Genomic DNA, 12247 nt, shown 5'->3' on the forward strand with positions numbered 1-12247 from the left:
AGATTTGATGTTCATGGTGATATCCCTGGTCCTTCTGTAGTCTTTGCTGCTTTCCACACACACAGTACCCCTTAGGATCTCTTGCAGGCCTGGTCTAGTCATCACAAACTCCTCTAATTTTCTTTTTGTCTGGAGAACTCTTTTTTTTCTCCCCTTCTATTCTGAACAACAGCTTTGCTGGATAAAGGATTCTTGGCTGCATAATTTTCCTATCCAGCATGTTGAATATTTCCTGCCACTCCCTTCTGGCCTGCCAAGGTTCAGTGGACAAGTCTGCTACTACCCTTATGTGTCAACCCTTGTAGGCTAAGGATCGTTTGTCCTTAGCTGTTTTCAGAATTCTCTCTTTATCTTTGTATATTGCCAGTGTCACTAGGATATGTCATGGTGTTGACCTGTTCTTGTTGATTCTGAAGGGAGTTCTCTGTGCCTGTTGGACTTGGATGCCTGTTTCTTTCCCCAGAGTAGGGAAGTTCTCAGCTATAATTGGTTCAAATAAACCTGCCCCTTTCTCTCACTCCTCTTCTTCTGGAACTCCGATGATATGGACACTCGTTTCATTTCATGGAATCACTTAGGTCTCCAATTCTCCCCTCGTGATCTAATAATTTCCTCCCCCCTGCCTTTTTCTTTTCAGCTTCTTTATTTTCCAAAATTTTATCTTCTATTTCACCTCATCTCTCCTCTGGTTCTTCCATTCTCGCTGTCACTGTTTCTAGTTTATTTTTCATCTCAGTTATAGCATTTTTTAATTCATCATGACTAGTTCTTAGGTCTTTGATCTCTGCAACAAGAGTTTCTCTGGTGTCTTCTATGCTTTTTTCAAGCCCAGTTGTTAGTCTTATGACTGTTACTCTAAATTCTTGTTCAGATATATTACTTATATCTGTTTTGAACAATTCTCTGGCCTTGCTTTCTTCTTGAAGAAATCTTGAATTCTCTTTTGGGGAGAATTCCTCCGTTTTGTCATTTTGGCTAAGTTTCTGTGTTTTGTGTTTTAAAAGCTTCTTCTGTGTCCTGCACCTGAGTGTACTACTATATTAAAAAGGGGTCATACCCTATCCAGGCCTGGCACTCCAGGTATTTTTGGTATATGTGGTGTGCACTCTGTTGTACATTTTGGCTGCTCATCCTAGTGACCAGTACTGTGCAGAGCTCCTCTTTGCTTGTAGTGGCGGAATGTGTGGGCCTTCAATCAGATGTGCTTTAATGTTTTTGATGAAGTAACCAACTCACCCCCCAAAAAAGGAAAGAGGGTGGAAGTCTGATCCCATAAAAAGAGAAAAATGAAAAGGGAGAAAAGAAATCCAAATAGAGAATCAAAAAACTATAAGGCTAAATTCAGGGAGAGAGAGAGGAAAATAAAGAAGAAGAGAGAAGGTGGAAAAAGAACAGAATAAAAATGACTAATATTACATATATATATATATATATATATATATATATAATATATTATTATTTATACACACACACATACATATATGTATACAAGAATTGACCAAAAACAAATCAGAAACTTTGAGCCTGATTCCAAAAGAAACATAAAAGAGGGAAGAAAGAGAAAGAAAAAGAAAAGAATAAAGGAAAACAAACAGAAAAACAAAAAGAAACACTTGTGTGTTGGTGCCTGGGACCAGTGGCTGTGCTGGTCTGGAGGAGAGGCCAGCTGTGTTGTATCAGTCAGTCTTCCTCCATTAAGTAAGCAGTTGCCATATGGGCAGAGTTTGGTGTAAGCTGGTCTTGCCTCCACTAGGGGCCACTGAGGTGCTCTCTTAAGTCCCACCGTGTTGGTGTTGGTGTTGGTGTTGGTGTTGGTGTTGGTGTTGGGGAGAAAAATGTCAACCCCCCCAATCTCTCTTCCCTGGACTGGGTATCTCAACCCACACTGTTCAGTCAGCCCTCACAGAATAGTTAGGGGAGTCAGCTTGCCCTGATCCACAGTTCCTGCGCCTTCTAAGTGCTCAGCTGGGATTCATAACCCAAAGTCTCAAAGGACCCAGCTCAGTGGGACTCCTTTCCCCCGTTCTGGAGTAGAGCCACCCCACCCTGCTGATTTAAAAGGCCTTTGGCTGGCACCTGCAGGGTCTCTTTTCCTTGGGGAGGCAATATACCATCTTCAAAAAGTACTCCAAGAAGGGGACTGTTCTCTCCCAGTACTCCTCTGAGATTCTACACCATGCTATGTGCTTTGGAGCTGGCTTCCTCCTCCCCAGAAGCATGAGCCAAGGCTTCCAGCTTGGTTCCACAGAAAGCCACGCACTTTTGAAATCTCCTTGTTTCAGCTTCTAAGGCTTTTTTGCGAAATAGAACCTGGTACTCTCCATATTTTTTGTTCCCCAGTCTGTGGTCCAGAGAAGTTTTCCTTTTGTGCTAATTTGACTTCGGAATTTCACAGCCCCTCTCTTTCTCTCCCTTTTTTCTCTCCACAGAAGGGGTTCCCTCCCCTCTGTGCCTATGCCATTTTATCTCCCCCAATTCACATACATGTACTTGGAATCTGCCAAGCGGTCTCCCTACAACTGTGGAGATACTTCTGCCACTCTGCATATCTATTTCCTGGGTGTTCAAGTGATCTGACCGAAATAGAGCTATGTTTGAGGGACAAGGAAAATCCCAGTCCCCCTACTTCTCTGCCATCTTAACTTCTCCCTCTCCAATTTCTAGTTCTTAATTGTTTTTCAGTTTTACTGAAGTATGATTGACAAATAATCATTGTATATACTTAAGGTATATTAACAGAGGGTTGTTTTACATATGGTCTGCCACAATCTATTATGGACCAATTCTCAGTAGAGAATTGTACATTGTGCATCAGCTTTTGCTACCTGGTTAGAAAGCATTCATAAGCTTCAATTAATTTTCATTTATTTCTATATAAATATTTAGAAATCCTGATAATACTAGTTTGAACAAAGAGCATGCTTTTTCAAATTCCTTCTCTTTACACATTAAAAAAATAAAATCAGAGTTAAATACATGCCCCTTTATCAAGGTACATATAGCCTGCCTGATTAAATTCTCAATTTCACAAGTATAAAAATTTTAAAACCAAATTTCTAGGATATAAAAAAGTGATTTTTCATAAATAACTATAAAATCAAAATCACAATAAAGAATTTGTAATCTCCATTTATAAATGAGGAAACTGAGGCACGTAAGTAGAAAGTAGAATGAGATTCAAATCCATACAAGTTATGAGATGCCTAGAATAGAAAATTATAAATTAAAATTAAACTCCTTTATGTATAATCACAAAAATGTTCAGTGTAGAAAACAGGATATATGTATGTATAATATATATATATGTGTATACCAAATACATATATATATACGTATAACAAATACATATATTACATATAACAAATACATATATATATATATATATACATAACAAATACATACGTGTGTGTGTGTGTATACATATATATATGTATATATATATATATATATATAAAACAAATATTTCAATTACTATGAGGGAGGACAAAAGGAGAGAAAGTAACTTGGAGAAGTATAATTTTGAAAAAATATAATTCTATGATCTTAGAAAACTGAAGAGAACACAGTATGAAAAGAAAACACAGAAAAATAAAAAATGTAAATTTAGGTGAGTGAATAATTTTCTTTAAAAATTTTCTTGGGAATTAAAATATTTTAATAAGACATAAAAATCACGTCAAAAGCTTTATGATTCAATTAAAACATACATTTTGTAACTATATTTATAACAATTAGGGAGGGTATATATTATATGTTTTGTTAGCTGTTAAATGTATCTTGTAGAAAATCAGTATGTATTAATTTTGCTGTTCCACTATTATCATTCATAAATAATGATTAACAGATATTTGAAAAATTCTGTTAATTCAGAATAAAATTTTAAAAATATATGTCACTCACTTGATTGGCTAGTTGTAATTGTTCTTGAAGATTCCTGACTGTTTCATCATCTGTATATATATCATTTCCCATATCTGTGCCAAAGGGAAGGGTCTCCAGTTGCTTTTCAACAGCATCTTTTAATTCACTGTGCAACCTTCAGAAAAAGTTAACACAATAGTAATATAAATTCATTTTACTAGCAGTAATCACTTTCAGAATCAACTAAAAAACATTTTGGTCAGAAATCATTCTTTAAAATGAAAGTTCTTCACACAAAAGTCATTTTTAAGTAGCCCTCAAAAATTAGAAGTTTTAATCACCATTAAATACTGCACTACAAGTGTAAAAATATAACAATTTCAAACGCACTAAATTGTCATAATTAATTCAAGCATAATTCAGTTTGTCCTAGAAAGATTTAAATTTTTCAAACAGGTAAAATTCAGATATTACACCCTATTAATTGATGAAAAAGCCATTCAGAAATGTAAATACAACAATGGTTTCATCTAGTCTATTAAAAGGAAATGTGATATAAAATTCTGTAGAATTATTTATTTTTTCCATTGCATTTCATAAATCTCAGTTGACTTACTAGATCCAGTTAATAAACAGAATAAAATTGTTGCTGGTTATGAAATCAAGACTATTAGTAAAGGCACAGTATTCAGCTAGACCATAACTCTGAAAGCCTTAAATTCAATTTTAATGTTAACATTAAAGTAAACTACACATATGTATTATGTTTTAAACAGCTACCAAAAAAAAGTTATAGAAAGGTATATCTAAAAAGACAGATTAAGTGTTTTATTTTAAAACCTAAGAGGAAGAAAAAAAAAATTTGTAATATCGGAGAAACTTGAAAACCCTTAACTCATACAATTATAAGCAGAAATGTTATTTATAATAAACATATCTCATGGAAAGTTTCCCAAAGAAACTGCATCCACCTATTTAAAATAAAGACAATTATCTACTGATATTAAAAAATCTCCATTGAAACTAGAAAAATTCAATTTAATATTTAGAATATATTTACTGAAAACAAAGTTCATCAAACACAGTTTGGATAATTTAGGAACAACAAGAAATTACTCCCTAAGGAAAGTACAGAATTTGCTAATTATTTCCTAGTTAAAAATTTTAAAAGTATTTAGAATTATCAATAACACAAAGGTTCATATTTTAAAATATTTCTAGTATTTTATGTTTTTCACTTTTATTCAATTTTTAACTCTAGTTCTAGTATAGTTAACAGTGTTATATTAGTTTCAGGTGTACAATATAGGAATTCAACAACTGCATACATTACTCAGTTCTCATCACAAGTGCACTCCTTAATCCCCATCATCTATTTCACCTATCCCCCCACCCATCTCCCCTCTGGTAACCACCAGTTTGTTCTCTATAGTTAAGGGTTTGTTTCTTGGTTTATCTCTTTTTCTCCCCACTGTTCATTTGTTTTGTTTCTTAAATTCCATGAGTGAGATCATACAGTATTTGTCTTTCTCTAATTTCACTTAGCATTATACTCTAGCTCCATCCATGTCACTGCAAATGGCAAGATTTCATTCTTTTTTTCATGGCTCAATAATATTCCATTGTCTTTATCTACAACATCGTTTTTATCCATTCATCTATGAATGGACACTTAGGCTGCTTCTATAATGTGGCTACAGTAAAAAATGCTACAATAAACACAGGATGCCGCATATTATCTTTTAGAATTAGCGTTTTTGTATTCTATGGGTAAATACCCAGTATTATTATTATTGGATGGTAGGGTAGTTCTATTTTTACTTTTTTGAGGAACTTCCATATGGTTTTCCACAGTTGCTGCACCAGCTTGCACTCCCACCAACAGTGCACAAGGATTCCACATCACTGCCAGCACCTGTTTCTTGTATTTTTGATTTTAGCCATTCTGACAGGTATAAGGTGATATCTCATTGTGGTTTTGATTTGTATTTCCCTGATGATGGGTGATGTTGAGCCTCTTCAGATGTTGGGCATCTGTATGTCTTTTTTGAGGAAATATCTGTTAATGTCATCTGCCCAGGTTTTTTTTTTTTTTTTTTTTTTGGCTTTTAAGTTTACTTATTTGAGAGAGAAAGAGAGGGTGAGCACGAGCAAGGGAGGGGCAGAGACAGAGAGAGGGAGTGAGAGAATCCCTTACCACAAAGGCTGACGTGGGGCTTGATCTTGCAAACTGTGAGATTATGAACTGAGCCGAAATCAAGAGTCAGACGCTTAACAGACTGAGCCACCCAGATGCCCCAATATGTTGAAATTTAATATAATTACTACTATTTGGGGGCTTAAGTCTACTATCTTAGTATTTGCTTCCAATATGCCCTGTCTATTTTGATTTTCTCTCCTTTAATACTTTCTTTTATTTAAAAAAATGTGTTTATTTTAGATGACTCTATTTTAAAAAGACTTAATTGTTTAGCAGTTTTAGGTTCATAGCAAAAGTGAGCAGAAAGTACAGAGATTCCCTAATATATCCCTTGACCCCCTTGCCATGACCTCCCCCACTATCAACATCCCCCACCAGAGTGGTACATTTTTGCAACTGGTAAACCTACACTGACACCATTACCCAAAGTCTATAGTTTACATTATGGTTCACTCTTAGCATTATAAAACATTCTATAATGACGTGTATCCATCACTATAGCAGCTTACAGAACGGTTTCACTGCCCTAAAAATCCTATGTGCTCTACCTTTTCATCCCTCTCTTCCTTCACTCCCTCCCTGCAGCTCCTGGCAACCACTGATCATTTTATCATCTCCATAGTTTTGCCTTTTCTAGAACGTCATGTAGTTGGAATGATACAATATGTAGCCTTTTCAGACTGACTGCTTTCACTTAGTAATATGTTTAGGGTTCCTCCATATCCTCTCATAGCTTCATAGCTCATTTCTTAATATTGCTGAGTAATATTCCATAGGCTGGATGTACTACAGTTTATTTATCCATTCACCTATTGAAGGACATCTTGGTTGTTTCCAAGTTTTGGCAATTGTGAATAAAGGTAGTATAAACATTCACGTGCAGGTTTTTGTGTAGACGTAAGTTTCCAATTCCTTTAGGTAAATACCAAGGAGTATGACTGCTGAATTGTTATAGTAAGATGATATTTCATATTTTAAGAAACCACCAAATGGTCTTCCTAGGTGACGGTACATTTTGCTTTCCCACCAGCAATGACTAAGAGTTCCTGTTGTTCTATATTGGTTACTTTTTATTATTCTATTTTTCTACTTTATTAACTGGGAAGTTATATGATCCTTTACTTTCACTGTCTACCCTAGAGATTAAAACACACACACAGAATTAACAAAACTCTAAAATAAATAAGTATTCTATTACTTTTGGGCAATGCTGAAACCTGAGAATACCTTAACTGTATTTACCCTTTTCCCAAATTTATGATATTGCTGCTTTGTATTTTAATTCCCTACAAATACTTTAGAAACATTATTATTATTTCAGAATAGTTAATGTGATATTCATTACACTTTCTCCCTTAGTTACCCTTTCCCCTCTTTTTGTAGAATATCCTTTTAGGATTTTAATTTTGCTACTGGTAATTTTTTCAATTTCTTTGCATCTGAAAATGTACTAATTTGACTTCTAGAAAAACATTTCACTAGATACATAATTCTAAATTAACAGTCCTTCTTTCAGCACTTTGAAGATACTGCACTGTCTCCTGATTTCCATCATTTGTTGAGTAGTCAGTTTATGTCTTATTGCTATTTCTTTGAAGACAATTTTTCTGCTTTGAACATTTTTAAAAATGGTCTTTAAATTTGTATTTAATGTTACAGCCATGTATCTAGATATAGATTGTTTGCTTGTTTTTGTATTATCCAGCTTATGATACATGCTGTTTCCTTAACCTGCAGATTGAGGTCTCTCTGTCCTCTCTTTCTCAGGCTTAAGTTATATGAATTTTAGTTTTCACTATTTCCCTTATGTCTCTTACATTATTTCCTGTATTTTTCTATCCCCTTGTCTCTGTGATCTTCACTCTGAATATTTCCTTCAGACTTGGACTGTATTCCATTAATTCCCTCTTCAGTTATGTCTTACTTCATTACCATATGTTTTCAGTTCTGAATTTGTTTGGTTCCTTTTGTAGAGTTCCCTATCCCCTTATCAACATTCTCAAAATTTTGTCTGTTTTCACTAACATATTAAGCATAGTTATTTTAAAGGCCAATCCTGTGGATTTTTTTATGTTGTCTATTATTTATCATTGTTTAAAACTATGCTCTTTAAGATATGAGCCAGATATTACATGGGGAGATATTTTAAGGCCTAGCAATAATGTTATCTTCCTATAAAATGGTCTTCCTTTTTTTTTTTTTTTTTTTTTTTTTCTTCTACATGTGGCTAGCGGCATTATCAATCTCTGAACAGAGATTCAGGTAATTCCAAGCTATGTTTTAGATCTTTTTAGGACTACTAGATTTTTGGGGTCACTCTTACTCAAAGGGTACCCCAACCTAATGCCTGAAAGCTTACTGAGCCACTGAGCCTCTAATCTGATGGGCTCTGACTTTCCATTTTAATCTCTCTAGCTCTGTGAATTTGTTTCAAGCCCCATTTTTCAACCTTTGCCTACTCCAGGATAATGAGATATACCTATGAAGGCAGCTCCAAATGCAGGCTCATATCCCTGGATTTCATTATTTTCCTGGTCCTTCCCTAGAATTCTCCAATGAGTTCATTTAAAGAGATCTGACTGTTGTCAAATATCTGTCCCAATTTCCTAGTTTTTGTCTAGAATTTCTAGTTTTTGTCAGAAGGAGTCTGATTTACCTAGTCTGCCATCATTGTAAACAAAAATCTCTAGTTCACTTATTTTCAATTTTATTTTTCAATTAATTACAAATGTTCTGAGTACTAGTTTGGCTTCATCTCACTAGTTTGATATGTTGTTCATTTTAAGAAGTTTTTAATTTTTTTAATTCTTTTCATCTCAGGAGTTAGCTGAAAACGTAGTTAAAAATTATTTGTGCCTGTTTTTTGTTATTTCAAACTTTACTGTAGGTGTGATTTATGACTTTTTAAATTTGTATCTGTGTACACGATGAGTAGGGTTTGCAGTCCATGTCTATGTTTACAAAAGTTTCATAGGCCTTTGAAAACAACAGTATATTCTTGTCGGTTGAAATGAGTGCATACAAACATATACCCACATACTCAAACTTATTATTTGTTCTTTCCTCTATAGCCTTATGCTTATTTTTATCATACAGACTTATTTTTGTCCTTATTTTCTTTGAAATATAATTGTAATAATATATTTGTAAATGCTCATTAAATGAATTTTATCTAATTCTCCAAAGATATTAGAAATATAACTGAGAAAATAAAACTAAGTACCACAAAGATTTAAGGAATTAATCTTTTTCAAAGCATTCCTTTTTTATGTTTTTTGAAAGTTAGACACTAATAATTATGTTCAACAAACATTTGAAGGGGTATTACATAGAAGATAGTAAGAGTTCTGGTTCTCATTGTATTTATTCAAATATATAATAATTAAGTCAAAATGTAAGAGCCTGAGGAAAATAAAAAGAAGAAAGTTCCATTATTTTGGACAGCTTGATAGTAAGAAGAGAAATCATACAAAGCTTTGTGGAGGTAAACAATATTATCCTTATTATTAATAACTAGTAGCATTCGCTTTTTCTGCTGCCACCACTTATTAGTTGATCTCTACTTTCTAGTGCAATTTCTAGAAAAAGCCAATCTTACTGGTTTAGCTAGTTGCAAAACTGATTTGCTGAGGGAACAGGTAAATATGCCACAGTTAGGAAGCCGGACAATCAGGAAGCAACTATACCTACTGCTGGTTCCAAGATCACACATTCTTAGCTGAGATCCTGGGATTAGGATTACTGCCAGTTAGGATAACCTGCAGAACACCATGCTTTAGCTTCAACAGAAGTAGCTGCCCAGAATTATCGGCTCTAGAGCTACTCTATACTTGTTAGATTCTCAACCACAAAAACAGACCCTCAGATACTGCTTCTCTTCCTACTTATCTCCTAATTTAGATCTCTTACAAGTACTTATTGTTAGCAGAACCTAATTCATATCCTGAACTAGATTTCAGTTTTCCAGCCTCTTGCACTACAGGAATACACACTTAAAAGAGGTTGGAACAGCCAATCTATATCATAGCTGCATTACTTACTATGACTGCACAATTTAATTAAATATGACCCAAAGTGATACACTTAACATATAAAAGAGTTGTTTTTTTTTCCCCCCATGAAACCTGGACTGAAAATAAAAGGCTCAATGAAGATGAGTCATTAAAGAACTGCTAGTGAATTAAGGTAAGTAAAATAACTACAAAAACTCAGGAAAATTATAAAATCACAGAAGATCAAAAGATCAAAGGGATCTCTAAGTTTTTACTCTTCAAAGAAACAAACTGAGAATTATAAAGAATGCATTTTATAGTTTATGCATAAAAGATGCTAAAGCACTGTTCAACAGTGTTATGTATACAGTAGTAAATAGAAAAGACAAGGGTCTTGCTCTCGTGAAGGATACATTTTACTAGATAAGACAAAAAATAAGGAAGCGAATAAATAATTTCAAGTAGTAATAGGTGCCAAAAATAAAATAAAATTATATTAGAGAAAAAAGAAAAGGGAAGAGCATAGAAACAGCTAGATAATGTGGTCAGGGAATGTTTTCCTGATAAAAAAACCTGAACAAAGGGAAGGAGACAGTGCCATGCAGATCTGAAGAAGAGCATTCTAGGCAAAAGAAACGGGTAAGGTGTTCTGGTAGAAACTGGTCTGCCAGGTTTAAGGAAGCCAAGTACGAAGGCTGGCATGACTAGAGATTAGTACTCAAAGGGAACTGTGGTAAGAGTGTATGTATGTACACATAATTATACAAAAACAAACTCAGTTATAAAAACAGATATAGAGAAAAAAGAGACATAGCTCTGACTTTATGAGATTCAAAACCTAAATTTAAAACTTTATAAGGCTTAGGATTTGGCAAACTTCTGGGGATGGTCTTCCTTACAGTGCCTCAAGTAGCACAAGAGCACCAGTATTTACCATGTAATCCCAGAGATTTTTCTTTCTCTCGTTCAAAAATAGATCAAATATATTCATCTTCTGCTATTAGAAAAATGAACCAAGTTTTAGGGTTGAGAATACCATTTTTTTGGACTACTAGTAAAAAATAATGGCTTCATTATTGCTTTTATAAACACATAAATTTCTCAAGTTTCAAAAAAACATTTAACGTGCTAATAGGATACTGTCAACATTCATGAATGAGATGATTAGGGAAGTTGAAATCAAATTTAAAACCATACCTCTGATGTATTATCAGTCAATTATCAGTAGTCAAATTATGAGAACAAATCGATGAAAATAAGCATAAAAAACAATTCCATTTTATAATGCTATTGAAATCTTCTACATCACATATTGATAATTATAATCTTAAAAATGATAAAAATCAGACTATCAGAAAATAAAAACAGTAAAATAAATAATATGCTCAATATCATTGGTTTTAATTTATTAAATAATAACTTTATATTTCTTCCTGTTGAAGTTTTAAGTTCTAAAGCTACATTTATACCTAAATAAAAATGCAAAGACCATTTTAAATTTCAAAAAAGACTGTTGCATTAAAGACCAGATAACAGAAAGAGTTTGCAGTGAAATATCACTACATGTACAAAAGAATAGTCAACTTTTTCTGTAAAGGGCCAGACAGTAAATGTTTTAGACTGTGTGTGCCATTCACTCTCTGTTGCAACAATTCACCTCCACCAGCACAGAGCAAAAGTTGCCACAGACACAATGAATGAGTGTGGCTGTGAGCCAATAAACTTTTATTTACAAATAGAGGCAGCAGGCTAAATCTGGTCCATAGGCTGATGTAGTTTGTGAATCCCCGACAAATGCAATTAAGTCTCTATATCAGTTAGTGTTTTTGTCTGTTTTATCACTGATGTATTCACTTGATGTACTGACCTGATTAGTACCTGGTACTTACTAAGTACTCAATAAATACTTGTAAGCGAATGAATGAATGAATGGATGTTTTATTTCCTTATCTAATATTAAATTGGAAGGGTAAGTGGTTCCATATTTGTTTCAGCAGTTCAATAATATAATAAGGATCAAAGGTTTTCTCATTTTTCCCTTCTTCCAATCTTCACATCTACCCCCATGGTTACAAAAATGGCTATACCAGCCAGCTTCACATATCACTTTTAAAAATAACATGCAGCAGGAGGGAGGTAAAGCTTTCTTCTTGCCTGCCTCTCTTTTTATCAGGGAGAAAATTCTTTCCCAGAA

At 33.9% G+C, this 12247-nt stretch overlaps 1 protein-coding gene across 4 annotated transcripts in view; it reads right to left on the reverse strand.

Annotated features, from left to right (window-relative positions):
- The window catches only part of SCLT1 (sodium channel and clathrin linker 1), a 219202-nt gene that overhangs the window by 166950 nt on the left and 40005 nt on the right, over nt 1-12247 (reverse strand). For all 4 annotated transcript variants that reach the window (XR_007457905.1, XM_049631174.1, XM_049631176.1 and 1 more), the window contains exon 6: nt 3901-4036. Coding sequence is in view for 3 of the 4 variants with exons in the window: in XM_049631174.1 (XP_049487131.1) it covers nt 3901-4036 (136 nt within the window). In the remaining variant the exon portion in view is untranslated. The remainder of the gene's footprint in view (nt 1-3900; nt 4037-12247) is intronic.

Source organism: Panthera uncia, chromosome B1 (genome assembly GCF_023721935.1).
Source record: "Panthera uncia isolate 11264 chromosome B1, Puncia_PCG_1.0, whole genome shotgun sequence".
NCBI classification, from domain to species: Eukaryota; Metazoa; Chordata; class Mammalia; order Carnivora; family Felidae; genus Panthera; species Panthera uncia.